At 39.9% G+C, this 17,678-nt stretch overlaps 2 protein-coding genes across 3 annotated transcripts in view; one reads left to right on the top strand and one right to left on the bottom strand.

Annotated features, from left to right (window-relative positions):
* Positions 1-5,559: 5,559 nt before the first annotated feature.
* Positions 5,560-9,160, bottom strand: nip7 (NIP7 nucleolar pre-rRNA processing protein). The gene is made up of 5 exons (XM_067998025.1): positions 9,053-9,160; positions 7,937-8,023; positions 7,475-7,613; positions 7,078-7,218; positions 5,560-6,323 (listed from the first exon to the last, which is right to left on the bottom strand). The coding sequence occupies exons 1-5, from the start codon at positions 9,112-9,114 to the stop codon at positions 6,204-6,206; spliced, it is 549 nt and encodes a 182-aa protein (XP_067854126.1). The 5' UTR covers positions 9,115-9,160; the 3' UTR covers positions 5,560-6,203.
* Positions 9,161-9,557: 397 nt separating this feature from the next.
* The window catches only part of znf276 (zinc finger protein 276), a 41,122-nt gene continuing 33,001 nt past the window's right edge, over positions 9,558-17,678 (top strand). Inside the window, exon 1 of one of the 2 annotated variants that reach the window (XR_010965972.1) lies at positions 9,558-9,849. Coding sequence is in view for 1 of the 2 variants with exons in the window: in XM_067998024.1 (XP_067854125.1) it covers positions 9,651-9,849 (199 nt within the window). In the remaining variant the exon portion in view is untranslated. The remainder of the gene's footprint in view (positions 9,850-17,678) is intronic. The other variant, XM_067998024.1, reaches the window with a different exon arrangement.

Below are 17,678 nucleotides of genomic sequence, written 5' to 3'. Positions count from 1 at the left end.
AAAAGCTTTATAGGGATACAGATTTTCCAGTGATTCATAAACCCGGACAGTAGTCAGTCAAAGAAAGTCACACTGCTCTGTATTCCAGTTACAGTTATTTTAATGATTAAACAGTTCACACAAACATGAAGCAATACATATAACATTTAAACCAAGGATTTCAGCATCAAGGCAGTAGAGTGATCAGCTCTCGTAGCTCTTGAGGTCTTCTTTTAGGACGTCCTTCCTCTAGGCAAAGTTTCGTTAGGCTCCTCCAACTGCAGTAAAGAATCTGCCACGCTGTCCCATTTTTATGTTGTTTTTTCCCCATTGGGGCATAGGTGAACAATTGGGAAAGTGTCATTTTCGTCCAAATACGCCCCTGTTGCTAGGCCTCAATCATTAACAGGCCTCAATGATGGACAGTTGGCTATTTGCATTCAGCATCCCCATGAGTTACACCAGGTGCAATGATCTCATTTGTTTTTTTAGATGATTGGAATATTATAGGCCTCCCCGATCTGTGTGCAGACCCTCTCAATGACATGCGAGTCTCCGATATGTCCTGTTTTTCTTGACAACTCTAACTACCTCAGCAGTCTTTTATCCACTCTGTATGCTGTATCAGTCCTGTAGTATTTTGACTCCTTTTTGTCTCATCAGTTCTCTTGCAAACCAAAGTCCTGTTCGAAGCTTCTTGAAGTTTCCAGTGATTTCTGCACATTGCGAGTTTAAACTGCAAAAGAACAGCAATGTCCAAAGGATTTTCAACCCCTTTCCTTCAGCCTACTAAACTTTTTTCTTCAAATGTTCTTTCATTCCAGTCCACCAATTTCATTCTACCTGTTCCTTTCTCCCACTCAGCATCCATTTTCTTTGTCTATGTAAGTGCTCTTAGGACAATTTTCCAAAACAATTTATATAACTACAAGTTGTTGTTTTCCCCAGTCAAACTTAAATTGCTAATTCCTGGCCCATCTTTGTTACTTGTCTCTGTACCCTCTTAAGGGCAATAATATCGTCCCTATTATTTGTTGACCAAAACTGGACGCAGTACTACAAATGGGGCCACTATCACATTATACATTAACAATACCACTTCTATTAATTTTCATAATATTCCTTTGTGAACCAGAGCCTTATTTACCTTCTCTTTTACTGCAGTTCCATAGATTTATCCATAATAAGGTGACCAATATTAACTTGCATTTACATAAGCACCTTTAACTAGAAAGCATCCGGAGGCACTTCACGGAGGAGAATCCAACACCAAGAAGTAGTAGGAGAGTTAGGAGAGATCATCAAAAGCATGGTTGACAAAATAGGTTTTGATTAGGCTTTTAAAGCTCTGGAGATAGATAAGAAGCAAGAGAAATTAGGAAGAGGTTTCCACCAATGATGTTGCAGCGGGGGAGGTGGTACATGAGAGGACAGAATCAAAGGACCGAATGACATGGCTGAGATGTAGGGCTGGATGAGGTTATAGAGGTGGGTGGGACGAGACTGTGGACCATGGATCTTTTATCCTGAACTGTATGCTGCACAATTGTTTCATAGAAAACACTCTTCCCTATTCTGGTGCCATGCTTCCAATGCTGACTATTTTGCATTTATCCTTATTGAAATGTATCTGGCACCTACTGATCCTGTTAACCTAGAGATCCAAATCTTTTTGAATCTGGTAGCCTTGGCTCATTCTTTGTACCACCCCCTATTCTGGTGTTATCTGTAAATTTGAAGATTTTGGTTACAATAGTTTAATACAAGTAATTAATTATTAAAAATGGTACCATAGTGCATGTTTTGTGTCCATCAGATCTGTACTCCCCATCACAATTTGACAGAATTTTTAAAAAAATATATAAATCACAACTCTGTAACTATCAGGGCTAAGGAAAATCTAGCAATAAAAAAAATCAAACTTAACCAATCCAATTGCTGAAAACAAAATTTGCCTACCATTTTTCCCCCTCAGCCTGACAACAATAATCAAAATGAGGTCTCAAACAATCCAAAAACATTGATTGAATTGTATATTTGAGTAACTTCATTAATGTTTTTACTGGGGGGCTTCAGTTTCTCAATAGCCTAGAAAAAAAGACTTGCATTTATAAAGCACCTTTCACACTGTTCCAAAGCACTTTATAGCCAATGTCACTGTTGTAATGTTGGAAACACAGCAGCCAATTTGCACACAGCAAACTCTCACAAACAGCAACAAGATAATGACCAGGTAATCTGTTTAGGTGATAAATGTTGGCCAGTACACCAGAGAAAATTCCCCTGCTCTTCTTCAAAGTAGTGCCATGGGATCTTTTACATCCACCTGAGAGGGCAGACGAGGCCTTTGTTTTATCATCTCATCCCAAAGACAGCACCTCCAACAATATTGCACTGGAGTATCAGCCTGGATTTTGTGCTTAAGTCCCTTGAGTGAGATTTGAACCCACAACCTTCTAACTCAGAGGCAAGAGTGCTACCCACTGAGCCACAGCTGATACGAGTGCTTAGAGCTTTAACTATCAGCTGAAGGGAGTTACTGACTAAATCTGTGCGTACAATTCCCAAGGTGTCACAGTTGGAGCGTATAAAGAATTTCCCAGCATTCAGCAGTATAATTCTATCTGTGCAACAACTGGAAGTGTATCTTTCCTTAGGTTATAATAATGCTAATGTGCTTGTTTTTCCAAATCATTTCTAACAAGCTGGACAATGAATTTTAAAACTTTTTGGAGGTAAATGTTTTTAAGTGCTTATTTTTTTACTTGAGAAGCTGCTGAGAAAGACAGAGACACAGATATTAACAATTAAACCAAGTCTTAGACACTTCTTTCCAAATTCTTTGTGAACCCTGTAGGAGAAATGCCCAAAGAATTGCATTAAATGTGTCCTGGAATGGAGTCAGTAATCTGACTGAATATTATGGAAAGGGCTAATGCTACTTACAGCATTAAGTCTTATACAAACAAATCATTCCTTACCAAGGATAGAATACAAGCCATCAAGACCACAGGTCTGGAAAAAATTCATCACGGGTAACATAAAGATTTCCTGCCTTGTCTAGACCTGCGTGCAACTCATGTGTTCACAAAGACATGCTTCATTGATTTGGAGATAATCAGGGGGTACCAACAGGGCTCTATGAGGTGACATTTTCTAATGTGTGTCACTCAGCTTGGTCAATGGAATTGAGGTTTCTTTGGAAATGAAGGATATACCAAGATATTGTTTTCAATACTAAAGTTCAGGCTTCAATTTTCAATGCTTAGTCCTTAGTGATAGTAGTGCAAGGTATAGGAGTACTTTATCTTGTGTATGTAGATGGGTGTTGCTAAAATCAGAAGAGCATCTCCAACAGTGAAAAAGATTAGTTAAGATTGTACAACTATAACAGGCAGATATAAGTATGTTACTTAGACATATAAATCTCCGCGATCAAGGAAGGTGAGATTTAAGCCAGCTAATCCAGACACAGCTACCAGTGCAGATGGTGAATTTACGCAGGAGCAGAGGATCCAGGAGGAATGAGTACTACGTCTACAGACGGTGGTTCATCACTCTGACATCTCAGAAGTCAAGGCAACCAGTTCATCCACACCAGCTCAAAAGGATGAGATCTTCTAAGTTCTATGAACATTGACAACTACAAGCATATAGACTTTATCCTATTCAATAGACTGGGTAACTAACGTTAACTTGTCAGATATCTAAGGAGTCTAATTCTAAATTAATCTGACCAATTTATAACAATTTCAGACACTGATGTCAGCTGTAAATTTATAATCAGCAGCAGTTAATGAATTAATGTGATGTAACTGAACTTTTTAAAACTTGTTACTTATTTCATCAATTAATCATATCTAATTATTTGCACTCAATTTTAAGTGCTTCTCACTATGATTCTAAGGTGAACAAATATTCCCACTCTGTTCTATCCCTTTATTCCCCTTTCCTTCAACCACTTGTCTAACCTATTAAATTTTGATGGTCTTTGCTTCAATACTAACTCTAGTAGTGCATTCCATTTCTTTTTTGATAATTGTCAAGAAAGGGTTAATTCATTCACTTAGTAGTGTGTGGGGATCCTGATGGGACGTTGGCAGTGTAAATGCTAATATAATCCAAACTGTTTGATGTAAGACAATTCAATGAGCCAAATTTAGACATCAATAACTCCTAGGCATAAGCTGGATGGTAAACCCCAGATGGTTCCTTGACGCAGAGTTAAGGTGAATGACTGAGGCTTCATCTGGTGCCCTTGATAAATATTCTTTCCAGGATAACAATCCCAGTGTTCTTACATTCTCCTCCCCACCACACAACTTTTAGCTCACCGTGAACAACAGCAAGGGTGATCCACCACTTTCATCTATATAGAAAGACCTGCATTTAAATAGTGCCTTTCATAACCTCAGGATGTCCCAAAGCGCTTTACAGCCAACTAAGTACTTTTTTTTTTGAAGTGCCATCACTGTTGTAATATAGGAAACTTGGCAGCCAATTTGCAGGATTAGAGGGGAGCTGAGGAAAAATGTTTTCACCCAGAGGGTGGTGGGGGTCTGGAGCTCACTACCTGAAAGGGTGGTAGAGGCAGAAACCCTCATCACATTTAAAAAGTACTTGGACATGCACTTGAAGTGCCATAACCTACAAGTCGTTGGACCAAGTGCTTTTTCAACCAGCAGACACGATGGGCCAAATGGCCTCCTTCTGTGCCGTAAATTTTTCTATGTTTATGAGGGGTTGCTGCAGTGCCGCCATGAGGGCATAATTACAATGTGACGAGTTTAAATAAGTTTAAAAGTTGACCAGAAGTATATGCAGATATAAAATTTGTAATATTAGAGATTCGTATTAAATAGCAAAACTTACAGCAAACTGGGAAGCAAAGTTGGTTGGTGCATAGAAGCCTCTGCAGTAAGGGTAAGGAACTGTTAGATGCAAAACTGATGCACTGCAGCACCATCACTACCACAAAGGTGTAATTACAGTGTGACAAGTTTACATATGCAGTTTCCATTATAAATGGTGACAGCAGGAAATAAGGTTTTGTAGACAAGAAGTGTGCACAGACATCAGATCTTTAACATATAAATATCTATTGTTATTTGAATATTGTGTAGCTCAATTTTTAAATCCCAGATGAAAAGTAAGGATAAACCAAAGTATCAATACTACAGATCCGTTTTGTTAGAAGGGATGATCTTACATTTCTCAATAAGATTAATCCCAACAGTGATTCCCATTAAGTCTACTAGGTAAAGGTCAGTCTGAAGCAGTGCAGTATCAACGACAGCATGTTTCATATTCTGTTGCCGAGGGGACATATTCATGAATCCATAAACTCTAAGGCATAACTACGGAATAAGGCCCATAAGAGCTAGAAAAAAACCAGAAAATTCAGGTAACCTGCTCTACTGGATCTGACTAGATTCAGTTACTTCCTTCCATCTGTCACACTCCAGCTAGACTTCATGCTTTTCTAAATTGTAAAAACAAAAAAGCAGCTAATGAGCTAGAAAAAGACGTTATCTACTTTAAATGTGAATGATACATTTACAGAACTGATTGCAACAGAGGTAGGGAAAAACAGTCCTCCTTTAATTACATTTATTCCAAAACATCCACCAAAATTAACTAGATCTTCAATGGTTTCCAATTAAAATACATGTAAATCTTAAGACTTAATTAAAAAACTAGATAGGACATATGAATGAACATTGTGTGCGTACACATACATGCAACAGAGATACCTGATGACAATCCTATCTTGTTACTAACAAAGACTGTATTCCTTTATAATAGATTAGATTTTAGGGTTTTCAAAAGGCAAATCTACTAAATCTAATTTTACATAGCCCCATTATCTGAAATTTCAACATAATTTAAAACCAAAGAAGTAAAAAGCCCAAACGTAACAGCCTCAATCACCAGTAACACTTTCCAAATGAAAGCGCACCTGTGTACAATTTTTTTTTAAAAAACAGTTCTGAAATAACGACCTGCTGGTTTACAAAAGGTATCAACTTGGAAGCACATTACTATTAAATATTAACAGTCCAGATGAAAGTTAGTTGAATTCACTTCATGTTTTGATTAAATGGGCCTTTGTGCATCTCCTCATGGGGATGCAGCAGAAGGAAACTGTTTAGTAAAGAGTGACCCCTCTTGATGGTCTTCTTAGCTCGAGAACTACAGTCTTATTGTGTGATTGACAAGATGAGTTATGTCAGAGTGTCCTCGTGTCGAACATACTCGCCAATATCAGCCTGGTGAAACACAACAATTGCCATAGGGTCGACTTTCCGACAGTCCTGAGTCGATTTTGCAGCAACGCCAAAGCCCTTTAGAAATAATTCAAGAACATTTTAAATACTGTGAATTATGTATTGAACCTCAGCTTTGTTTATCAAAGAAATTGAATCTTTCAGCCTATGTTGAGAGAACTTCCTTAATATTCATTAACATTAGCTAGTGCCATTTTATATGTGATATAATATGTCATTCCCTATTGATGCCATAGTTGCTCAATTGTATTAAATGGATGCATTTAAGAGGAGGGATGAGTGGTTCATGGAAAACAAAAACATACAGGGTCTTCAGAATTCCCAAGAGGGACCCTTTTCAGGAATACACAATTTAGGTACTCGCATTGCTGGTTCCTGTTACTGCTCGAAAGCCAGAACCCAAGGATAAACAACAAATGCCAACAATGTGAGTCATAAATTACATTGCCCTAAAGTTGATTAGTGCTGCATAAATAATTAAACACAAGAGAAAAATTACTTTACTCAGCCCCTTTAACTTGGGAGCGGGAGCAGGGCCGGGAAAGGGGGCAGAAATGATCAGAAAAATTCAACTAAAAAGAAACTAGTTTGACTAGTTTGAAAAAAACGACTGATGACACAAAGGTAACTTAGTAGATTTCAGGTTGTGACGCAAATCTTACATCAGTGCAAAGTTAAATGTCATTGTATCTGTTAAAATAGAAACACCTTAAGAGTATATTATGGTCAGTGTTTGTCTATTTTTCCCCCTCTATTAGAATGGTTTTAGTTATATTTCAATAGTTAAGGGCCAAATAATCCTTTCTCTTACCAATGGAATGTCAGCCATGGAGTATATCACTACGCCTTGGTATTGGGTTGTGTTTTCTGTAATTCGACCCAAACCAGATTTCAATATATGGTTTCCATACAGGAAAGATTGTTCTGTTCCAGGTTTCACCCATACTTTGTACTGAAATTTAAAAAAAACAATTACATTGTATATCTGAACAATAAGGAATGTGGTTCTGCACTGTACCATTTTAAAAAAATGATTCAAAATATTATGGAAATAAGATTAAAGGCATGCTTGTATTTTCAGATAATATTCAGCATTCTAATATTCATTAAATACAGTTCCAACATTGTCCATACTAAAACATCACTAAATACCCGTCCACTACAAGTAGTGATGCTCCTACCAGTTATCAGAATACCACTTCACCTACCTTAGCATAAGGAGCAAGATAGTCGAGTGCTGTAATATGAAGTCGGAATTTTAAGGTTTTGGTGAATTTCCCAAAGCAGGTTCCTAGCGAAACAAGTTTATCTCGAGAAATATTTGTTGCCAATTTCAGGATTTTCTCACTACAACAGAGACAGCAAAAATAAATTTCAGATTAATCCCAAATGTGCTATCTTATAACAATGCCCATTCCAGATAGTATTGTACAAACAAACCTTTATTAAAAAGATTAAAATACCCTTAATAACCATTATGCAAATATAGTTTCTCAACTATTCATTCTGCTCTTCAGTGAAAACATATAAACAAATTCTTTAACAATCCTTGTCCTCAGCAGGATTCTTTCCTCACCTCCCTCCTATCCCTCCAAAAATATACTTCAGCTGAAATCTCTCCCTCTCTCAAAACCAGGGGCATAGGATTAAAAACTTGTCACACTTCTTACCTGACATAATAGACACGATCATTGTGTAAACGGAAGCAATAGGTTCCATCAGGACGATCCACCAGTAACTTAATATTCTCTCCAATACTGAAAATAGTCAAACATTCTAAAATGAGGGCAGAATTTAAAATGCTTTCTTACTTTTGTGCCCCAAAGTTAGTGGTCTATTTCCCCAAACAGTACTTAAATATGAGCACACAATAACCAGAACTTACCACAGAAGCATAACTGCCCAGCAAAATGACTAAAGTGATCAATAAGTTGCGAGACTACGACCATGAGAAATTTAGGACTCATGGAATCATACTAAAGGAAACCGTTAAAATTGCATGTTGGGGAAGATTTTTTTTAAAAAGGCAAACGTGGGCTTCAACCTAAAACAGTATTTCACAATTTTATGTCAACATTCAAGTATTTAATTCGAGTTTCAGTAACTTTGGAAGGCTCCCACACTCAAGAAACACAAGTCACCAGCAAATTACTTCTGGTATATAGAGGGAATTTTCCAAAGTCATTCAACACACTGCTATCATGACTTTTTAAAAAGTGTTGTGTTCATCAAGGTGAGTTGATGTTGGTGCTGAGGAAAAGAAAGTATTTCGCTTCAAGACCCAGTATCAGAATTAAGCACTCGTAGATCAGGTATTGTGGTTAGATACAGTGTAGCCCCCTCTACTCTGCCCCAGTCCCAACTTTGGTTGTTTTTAAGAAATTGCTCCATAGCATTAAGGAGAAGTACAACGTGAACCAAAGTATCTCAGTGCTTAAAGTGCAAGCTTCAGCCACGTTGTCAATCTCCAAGAACTTCTTCCAAGTTGGACAATAGGGAAGATTCCTTAGTAGATAGAGGCTCCACCATGATTTGTGTATATATATATATATATATATATTTTAAAAAATCACACATAGATACACATTACACACACTGGTGGATCTCCCCCCCCCCCCGGCTTTCCCAACAGGAAAGGGCCAAGTGAATGTCCTTCCACCCCTTTCCATTGCCCCCATGGCTTGGAGTCGGTTCCTTTCATCACTCCCCGCCAACTGGACTCAGGCAGCCGCTGCAGAATACCCCCCACCCAGGACCCGGTCACCCGTCTCGCCCTCCCCACTCACTATTTAGCGAGTTTCTCGAACAGGAGCCGCGTCTCTTCCTCCGTCAGCGGCCGCATCTTCATCAACACGCGCTCAGCGCTCACCCAAACCGGAAATCGGCCGTAACCGAGGAAACGCGAGGGCCGGCCCGCGCCCGATTACCCAAATCCTTTTTTAAAAAAAACTTTACCCGAGGGAATTATCTTGAAAAAAAATGATCATCTTTATAATTTAAAACACTGCTGCTAAATCTTGCTGCGTTTTCAAACAGTAGAGAATTGTTTTATTTTTAGTTTATCTGTAGCTGTTGGGGATGGGAGGGCTGCACGGGATATTGATGCAGCACTGAATTATAAATTGAACCGAACAAATTTGTTGTGAGATATGAGTTGAAATTTTAAAATCCAATAATAAGCAAGCGGTTAAAAATGTATTGGGCCATCAGTGTGACCTGAACATGTTTTTGTCTCCCAGACCCACTCGGAACAGTTTTCTCGGTATCGATGTGCCATAGGGAGGGTTTTTTCTGCTGTTCCCTTTCCGCCCACTTCCGGTTGTTTACCGTTCGTCCTAGTGACGGTTTTTTTATGTTTTAAATTTAAACTTTTTTTTTAAAAAAATGAAGCGGAACAAACGCGGCCGCTTCGTGTCCGTCGCGATGGCGCAGAAGATGGAAAGGCTCTCGGAGGCTCAGCGGCAGCGGTGGGTTCGCACTAAGCAACCCCGGGCTGAAGGGGAGGCGGAGTCACAGCCGGGCGCCGGAGCTGAAGCGGCTTTGACAGTAGAAGTGGAGTCGCCCGGGCCCGGTGTGGAGTCAGGTCAGTGCCCGGCGGCTGGGCCGGTTCGGTTCCACCGACGCGCCGTCGCTTCAGTTTAAATTATAGCAACCTGTTCGTCGCCCTTTAAAAGCCGCACCTGTTTGGCTGGGATTGCCTAAAATCTGTCAGTTTGGCTGGGATTGCCTAAAATCTGTCAGTTTGGCTCAGTTAGCACTCGCTCCTGTGTGTGAGAAACTCCCCCGGACCTCAGACTTAATCTAGGTCGATACTTCAGGGCAGCGCTGCATTGTCGGAGGCATCGTCTTTGAGACATTAAACCGAGGCGCCTGTTCGGGTGGATGTGATAGATCCAACGGCACTATTTGAAGAAGAGCGGGAGAATTCTTCTGCTTTCCTGACAAACATTCTGCCTTCAACCAACGCTAGCAAAAATAGATTATCTGATCGTTTGCTGTTTGTGGGACCATGCTGTGTCCAAATTGACCTACATAGTAATAATGACTACATTTCAAAAGTAAATTAATTGGTTGTGAAGCTTGGGGATGTCCTGGAGATGTGAAAGGTACCATATAGATGAGGTCTACTAAATGAATCCCAGAACTAAGAGGACAAAGTTATGAGGGTTAGCTACCCTGGGACTTTCACTGTTGAAAAACAAACTTGATAGAAGTATTTACGATTAGAAAGGGTTTGGCGCAGATAAGTTTTTCTGCCGAATCTCATAACATTATATTTCTGATAAATTATATCTGCCACTTCTCTAGATCCTCTTAGATTTGTGCACATTGATGGTCATTATTTGCCACTGCTTTCAATTTGGTGACATCTGCAAATTTAGACACCTCCGATATGATTCCATTCTCCAAATCACTTATAAACAATGACTCCTGTGGCACACCGCTAACAACTGCCTGCTAACCAGATACCTCCCCACGCAGCACAACTTGCTGCTAAATGGCCAAATTCTAATCCAGTTCAACACATTGCTTACTGTCACATTGGCACAAGCCTTATACAGTAGTGAATTATGTGGGGTAGTGTCAAATGTCTCCGAAATCCAGGTATACAACATCCACTGTCTCATTTCTATCCACTAGATCCTTAAATTCCTCAAAGATGTCCAATAAATTATTAAGCACAATCTGCCATTACAAAGAAACATACTAGCACTCTGCAATTAATTCCTGTATTTCAATATCACACACAGGAGTGAGTGCTAACTGAGCCATACTATCCTTTAACATAGTGTCAAAACAATTTCCAATCTCTGCAACTTGACAGTTCATCTTTTTAAAAATAGGAGTTAGATTTGCTACTGTCCAATCCTCTAGGATATAATCTGAGTCCATTGAGCACTGCAGAATATTGCTGAGAGGATTCATTATTCCTTCATAACCCTGATATAAAAGTTGTCAGAGCCCTGGGACCTTAATTACTCTGGGGTAACCCAATAGATCCTCCCTCGAAATTTTGACTGTTTTATGTCTACATTAACTGTTAAACTGTATCTTAATTTTTGGCATTTCTCCCCCTATTTCATTTGTGATCACAGTTGCAAAGTAGTGGTTTAATATTTCAGCAACCTCCTTATCCTCAGTCACCATCTTCCATTGACATTTCTTAGTGACACTGCATCCCTTTGTACCCTTGGCTTGCTTCTGACAAATTTGAAGAAGGCTTTACTGTTCTTTATGTTGGTGGCTATGTATTGCTCGTAGAATCATAGAATGGTTACAGCACAGAAGGAGGCCATTCGTCCTGTCAAGCCCATGTTGACTCTCTGCAAGAGCAATCCAGTTAGTCCCTTTCCCCGTAGCCCTGCAAATTTTTTTCCTTCAAGTACTTATCCAATTCCCTTTTGAAAGCCATGATTGAATCTGCTTTCCCCACCCTTTCAGGCACTGCATTCCAAATCATAACCACTCACTGCATTTAAAAAAAAAAGGTTTTCCTCATGTCACCTTTGGTTCTTTTGCCAATTACCTTAAATCTGTGTCCTCTGGTTCTTGATCCGTCTGCCAATGGGAACAGTTTCTCTCTATCTACTCTGTCTAGACTCCTCATGATTTTGAACATTTCTATCAAATCTACTCTCAACCTTCTCTGTTCTAAGGAGAACAACCCCAGCTTCTCCATTCTATCCATGTAACTAAAGTCCCTCATCCCTGGAACCATTCCAGTAAATCTTTTCTGCTCTCTCTCTAAGGCCTTCAAATCCTTCCTAAAGTGCAGTGCCCAGAATTGGACACAATACTCCAGTTGTGGCCAAACCACTGTTTTATAAAGGTTCATCATAGCTTCCTTGCTTTTGTACTCTATGCTTCTATTTATAAAGCCCAATATCCTGTATGCTTTTATAACCACTTTCTCAACCTGCCCTGCCACCTTCAGCACATCCACCTCTAGGTATCTCTGTTCCTGCACCCCTTTTAGAATTGTATCCCTTAGTTTATATTGCCTCTCCTCGTTCTTCCTACCAAAATGTATCACTTTGCACTTCTCTGCATTAAATTTCATCTGCCACATGTCTGCCCATTCCACCAGCCTGTCTATGTCCTCTTGAAGTCTATCACTATCCTCCTCACTGTTCACTACCCTTCCAAGCTTTGTGTCAACTGCAAATTTTGAAATTGTGCCCTGTACACCCAAGTCGAAGTCATTAATATATATCAAGAAAAGCATGTATAGCTTCCTCCAGTCCGAAAAACAACCACTACTCTGATTCCTGTCACTTAGCCAATTTCGTATACATGCTGCCGCTGCCGCTGCCCCTTTTTTATTCCATGGGCTTCAACTTTGCTGACAAGATTATTATGTGGCACTTTATCAAACGCCTTTTGGAAGTCCATATACACCACATCAACCGCATTGTCCTCATCAACCCTTTCTGTTACCTTATCAAAAAACTCAATCAAGTTAGCTAAACATGATTTGCCTTTAACAAATCCGTGCTGGCTTTCCTTAATTAATCCACACTTGTCCAAGTGACTGTTAATTTTGTCCTGGATTATCATTTCTAAAAGTTTCCCCACCACTGAGGTTAAACTGACTGGCCTGTAGTTGCTGGGTTTATCCCTACAAGCTTTTTTGAACAAGGGTGTAACAGTCCTCTGGTCACCAATTCTCCAATCCTCTGGCACCCCGTATCTAAGGATGCTTGGAAGATTATGGTCAGTACCTCTGCAATTTCCACCCTTACTTCCCTCAGCAACCTAGGATGCATCCCATCTGGACCTGGTGACTTATCTAGTTTAAGTATAGCCAGCCTTTTTAATACTTCCTCTTTATCAATTTTTAGCCCATCCAGTATCTCAACTACCCCCTGTTTTACTGTGACTTTGGCAACATCTTCTTCCTTAGTAAAGACAGATGCAAAGTACTTATTTAGTACCTCAGCCATGCCCTCTGCCTCCATGTGTAGGCCTCCTTTTTGGTCCCTAATCGGCGCCACCCCTCCTTTTACTATCCATTTACTATTTATATGCCTATAGAAGACTTTTGGAATCCCTTTTATGTTAGCTGCCAGTCTATTCTCATACTCTTGCCCCTCTTACTTCCTTTTTCACTTCCCCTCTGAACTTTCTGTATTCAGCCTGGTTCTCACTTGTATTAACAACCTGACATCTGTCCTACGCCCCCTTTTTCTGCTTCATCTTACTTTCTATCTTTTTCATTATCCAGGGAGCTCTGGCTTTGTTTCCCTCGTGGGAATAAACCTAGACTGTACCTGAACCATCTCCTCTTTAAAGGCCGCCCATTGTTCGATTACAGTTTTGCCTGCCAATCTTTGATTCTATTTTACCCGGGCCAGATCTGTTCTCAACCCACTGAAATTGGCCCTCCAATTAAGTATTTTTACTCTAGATTGCTCCTTGTCCTTTTTCATAGCTAATCTATGGTCACTGATACTATGATCACTGTTCTCTAAATGTTTCCCTACTGACACTTTCTCCACTTGACCCACCTCGTTCCTCAGAACCAGATCCAACAATACCTCGTTGGGCCGTTAACATACTGATCAAGAAAGTTCTCCTGAACACACTTCAGAAATTCTTCCCCCTCTCTGCCCTTTACACTATTACTATCCCCGTCTATATTAGGATAATTGGTGTCCCCCCTTATCACTACTCTATGGTTCTTGCACCTCTCTGTAATTTCCCTGCAAATTTGCTCCTCTATATCCTTCCCACCACTTGGTGGCCTATAGAATGCACCCAGTAGTGTAATGGCACCTCTATTGTTTCTTAACTGTAACCAAATAGATTCTGTCCTTGACCCCTCCAGGACAACTTCTCTTTCCGGCACTGCAATATTCTCCTTAATCAATACTGACACCCTCGCCCCCTCCTTTCTTTCCTTCCCTGTCTTTCCTGTACACTTTGTATCCAGGAATATTTAGAACCCAATCCTGCCCTTTTTTGAGCCAGGTCTCTGTTATCGCCACTACGTCATATTCCCATGTGGCTATTTGCACTTGCAGCTCACCAACCTTATTTACCATGCTTCGTGCGTTTACACGTGCACTGTAAACCTATCTTAGACCCTGTATTCTCTCTTGGTCTTATCCCACCTAATACCGTACTATTTCTTTAGTGCTATCTGTCTCTCCCAATCCTTTGTACTGATGAATTGATGTTCTTGTTTCTCCTTTCCAATGTTACATCCTGGTACCCATCCCCCTGCCAAATTAGTTTAAACCTTCCCCCACAGCACTAGTAAACCTCCCAGCTCTGTTGAGGTCTGTGTGTCGATAGTGCGCACCGTTGGTGTCCTCTTCGATCCGGAGCTGAGCATCAGTACCACACGCACTAGCCATCACCAATGCCGCCATTTTCCACCTCCACATCATCGCTACAACTGCCCGTACCTCGTTCCCAATAGCGCTCAAAAAAGAAAGAACTTGCGTTCCTATGCCTTTCATAACCTCCCAAAGCGCGTCACAGACAATGAAATTCCTCTGAAATGTAGTACTGTTGTTATTTAGGGAAATGTAGCAATCAATTTCCACACAGCAAATCCCACAAACAGCTACGAGGTAAATGACTAGATAATCTGTTTTTTAGTGATTGATAAATATTGGCCAGGATGCCAAGGGAACCCCTCTGCTCTTCTTCGAATAGTACCATGGGATCATTTATGTCCACCTGAGAGAGCAGATGGGGCCTCGATTTAACGTCTCATCCAAAAGACGGCACCTCCGACAATGCAGCACTCCCTCTGACCTGCTGACTTTGAAGTGAGAGTTCTACTACTGTACCAAGGCTGACCCCTAAAACCCTCATCCATATCCTTCATCTCCAGACTTCACTGTTCCAATACTCAATTGATGACCACTCAAGCTGCACCCTGCATAAACTGCTGCTTGTCCAAAATGTAGTTGCCCTGTCCCACGTAAGTTCTGGTCCCCTGTTGCCTCTGTCCTCGTCAACCTTCATTAGCACCCCATCCCCCAATGCATCAAAATCCTTGTCCTAATCTACAAGCCTCTACACAGACTCGCTCTTGCTTATCTTTGTAGCCTCCTTTAGCCCAACATGTCAACTCAGGCCATCCACTTTTCTACATAAGAACATAAGACTGATGTTCTTTGCATTTCATCTCACTGTTCCACCTTCAGTTGTAGAGCCTTTAGCCATCTTGGCCCCACATTTTGAAATGCTTGCCCCAAAACCCTTGCTACATCTTCCCTAAAGTCTTCTCAAAACCCATCTCTTTGGCCACTTCCTCAAATTCTTCTCCCTTACTGTTTGGGGATTGTTTTTGTCTCTGTGAATTGCTTTGGGATGTTTTATTATATTAAAGACACTATACAAATGCAAGTTGATTTTTGGAATGCTGAATACAGTTTTGATTAAAACTATGGATCAGATTGGGAGTGATTGAAATCATTGAGCCTGCTGTACATTTTAAAAAATTATTTGTTTTTGAGATGTAGGTAACACTGGCAAGGCAACATTTATTGCCCATTCCTAGTTGCTCTGAGGGTATTAAGAGTCAACCACATTGTGTGGACTGGAGTCATGTGTGGGGCAGACCAGGTAGATGTGGCAGGTTCCCTTCCCTAAAGAACATTAGTGAATCAGTTGGCTTCTTAAAACAGTCTGGCAGAGTTCATGGTCATTTTTACTGGTACTAGCCAATTTCATAACCTGCCATGGTGGGATGTGAACTCAGGATCACAGGGTTGCTAGTCCAATACCATAACTACTATGCTACTGTACCTATAATTATCAAAATACATTTTTTTTTAAAAACTTCAAAGGTGTGATCTACATATCTTAAACTTCAAAATTACCATATAGATATTATAATAAACTCAAATTTTTAACAGGTCTGTTTGACCAAGACCATTTTGCATTTGGATCAGGAGGCATGTAAGTAATTGAAACAGAAATAAATACCATACCACATTGGTTTTCATAGTTTTCCATGTGGAAGTCCCCCTGTAAGTATTAACACAGTTCTGGAAATTCCTTGTCTTAACATCTGAAATACAGTGTTAGGTACGTGAAGGAAAATGCTACCATTGTAGAAAATCTTTTAGTATAGAGAAACTGAAATAACATGCTAGTAAGTAATGCAAAAGCTGAAAAATTCAGAAATGCAATGACATGGACAGAAATCTGGCTTTAAAGAACCCTTGACATCCCCTTGTAGACAAACTTCCACTAACAAATAACTAGATTTTGCAGCTTTTATTTTCTATAATAATTTATTTTAAGGTTTATTAAATGCAGCAGTGTTTGCAGAATTTGTTCACCAAAGCTTGTAAACATTGATTTTAGCACCTAATATTTGAGAATCATTCTTCTGAAAAGAATGGGAAAGTGCTGTGTCCAAGATTGTTCACAATTTCACCTACCCAAGTGGAGAAATTTCAGATTTTTCAATTGAGAAAGAAGCATGCTGGTGATCAGCCAAGTCAAGTCTCTCAGCTGACAGTAGCTTATCTGGTACACATGGTGGGTCTGTCTTCGCCGACTCTCATTTTGTTTAGTGAAATGTCCTGGATGGCAATACCTGTTCAACTTCAGTGCTGCTACTAAACATACTAAACTAAACATACAACCTGAGCAGGTCTTTTCTGGTGAAGAGACCCAATATGGTAAGATTCCAGCACAGTGCTTACTAACTTGAAGTATCTGGAATTTCTCCTCTTTTGCTTAAGTTTTCTGATTTCCTTTTTTGTAACAAACCCTATATTTGGGTGGGAGGGAATATATTAATTGGAATGTACTTCTCTTCCCCTGCTTATAATCACATTCTTTTCTAATTTTGAGCCCTTTTATAAGCGTTCGATCGATCTTCTATTTGACCTATCACTAATGTTACTTGGATAAAATGTCTTGCAAGACATTCGTTTTGGTTTGTCGTCAGTAGACAAACAATAACGCATCATCTCACGCGCCACAATAAATCTGAAATGTACTTTTGGTGTACTTGGGAACATTTGGACAGGTGGCTTTTGTCTGCTGCATTATGCTTTTTTCCTCGGAGACCAGGATGACGGAGTTCCAGTTCCTGAATGTTTCAGGTACTGCACATACTTGCAGAACTTCTCAGCTGGTTGACCATGCTTCATTAACAAATAAATAGCTATCATACAGTAATTATCTTGATATTGTGTCTCGTCTAGTTTTAAACAATAATACAATAATACATTTGAAAATTAAATGGTCCTGAATTTCTGCGAGAGTTGTCACCGTTTCTCCAAGGGTTCCACCAGAATTACGGCAGGAGATAGGGAGAACCCCCGCCAACATTCAGGGCCTAGTAGTTTAAAAATTTCACCAACCACAAGACTTCCGCTTGATGAGTAACTGTTAATTGGTACTGAGACTACATTGGTCTGATGTATAAATGGAATC

Source organism: Heptranchias perlo, chromosome 16, assembly GCF_035084215.1.
Source record: "Heptranchias perlo isolate sHepPer1 chromosome 16, sHepPer1.hap1, whole genome shotgun sequence".
Lineage (NCBI taxonomy): Eukaryota > Metazoa > Chordata > Chondrichthyes > Hexanchiformes > Hexanchidae > Heptranchias > Heptranchias perlo.
The sequence above is the reverse complement of the archived record's forward strand: the minus strand, read 5'-3'. Positions and strand labels throughout refer to the sequence as shown.

Coding starts and splice junctions, on each gene's coding strand:
- nip7 (XM_067998025.1), bottom strand. CDS start 9,114: ATGAAGATGCGGCCGCTGACGGAGGAAGAGACGCGGCTCCTGTTCGAG. Junction 7,614..7,936: donor GATCGTGTCTATTATGTCAG/GTAAGAAGTGTG, acceptor TCTCTGTTGTAG/TGAGAAAATCCTGAAATTGG. Junction 7,219..7,474: donor ATCTTGCTCCTTATGCTAAG/GTAGGTGAAGTG, acceptor TTTAAATTTCAG/TACAAAGTATGGGTGAAACC.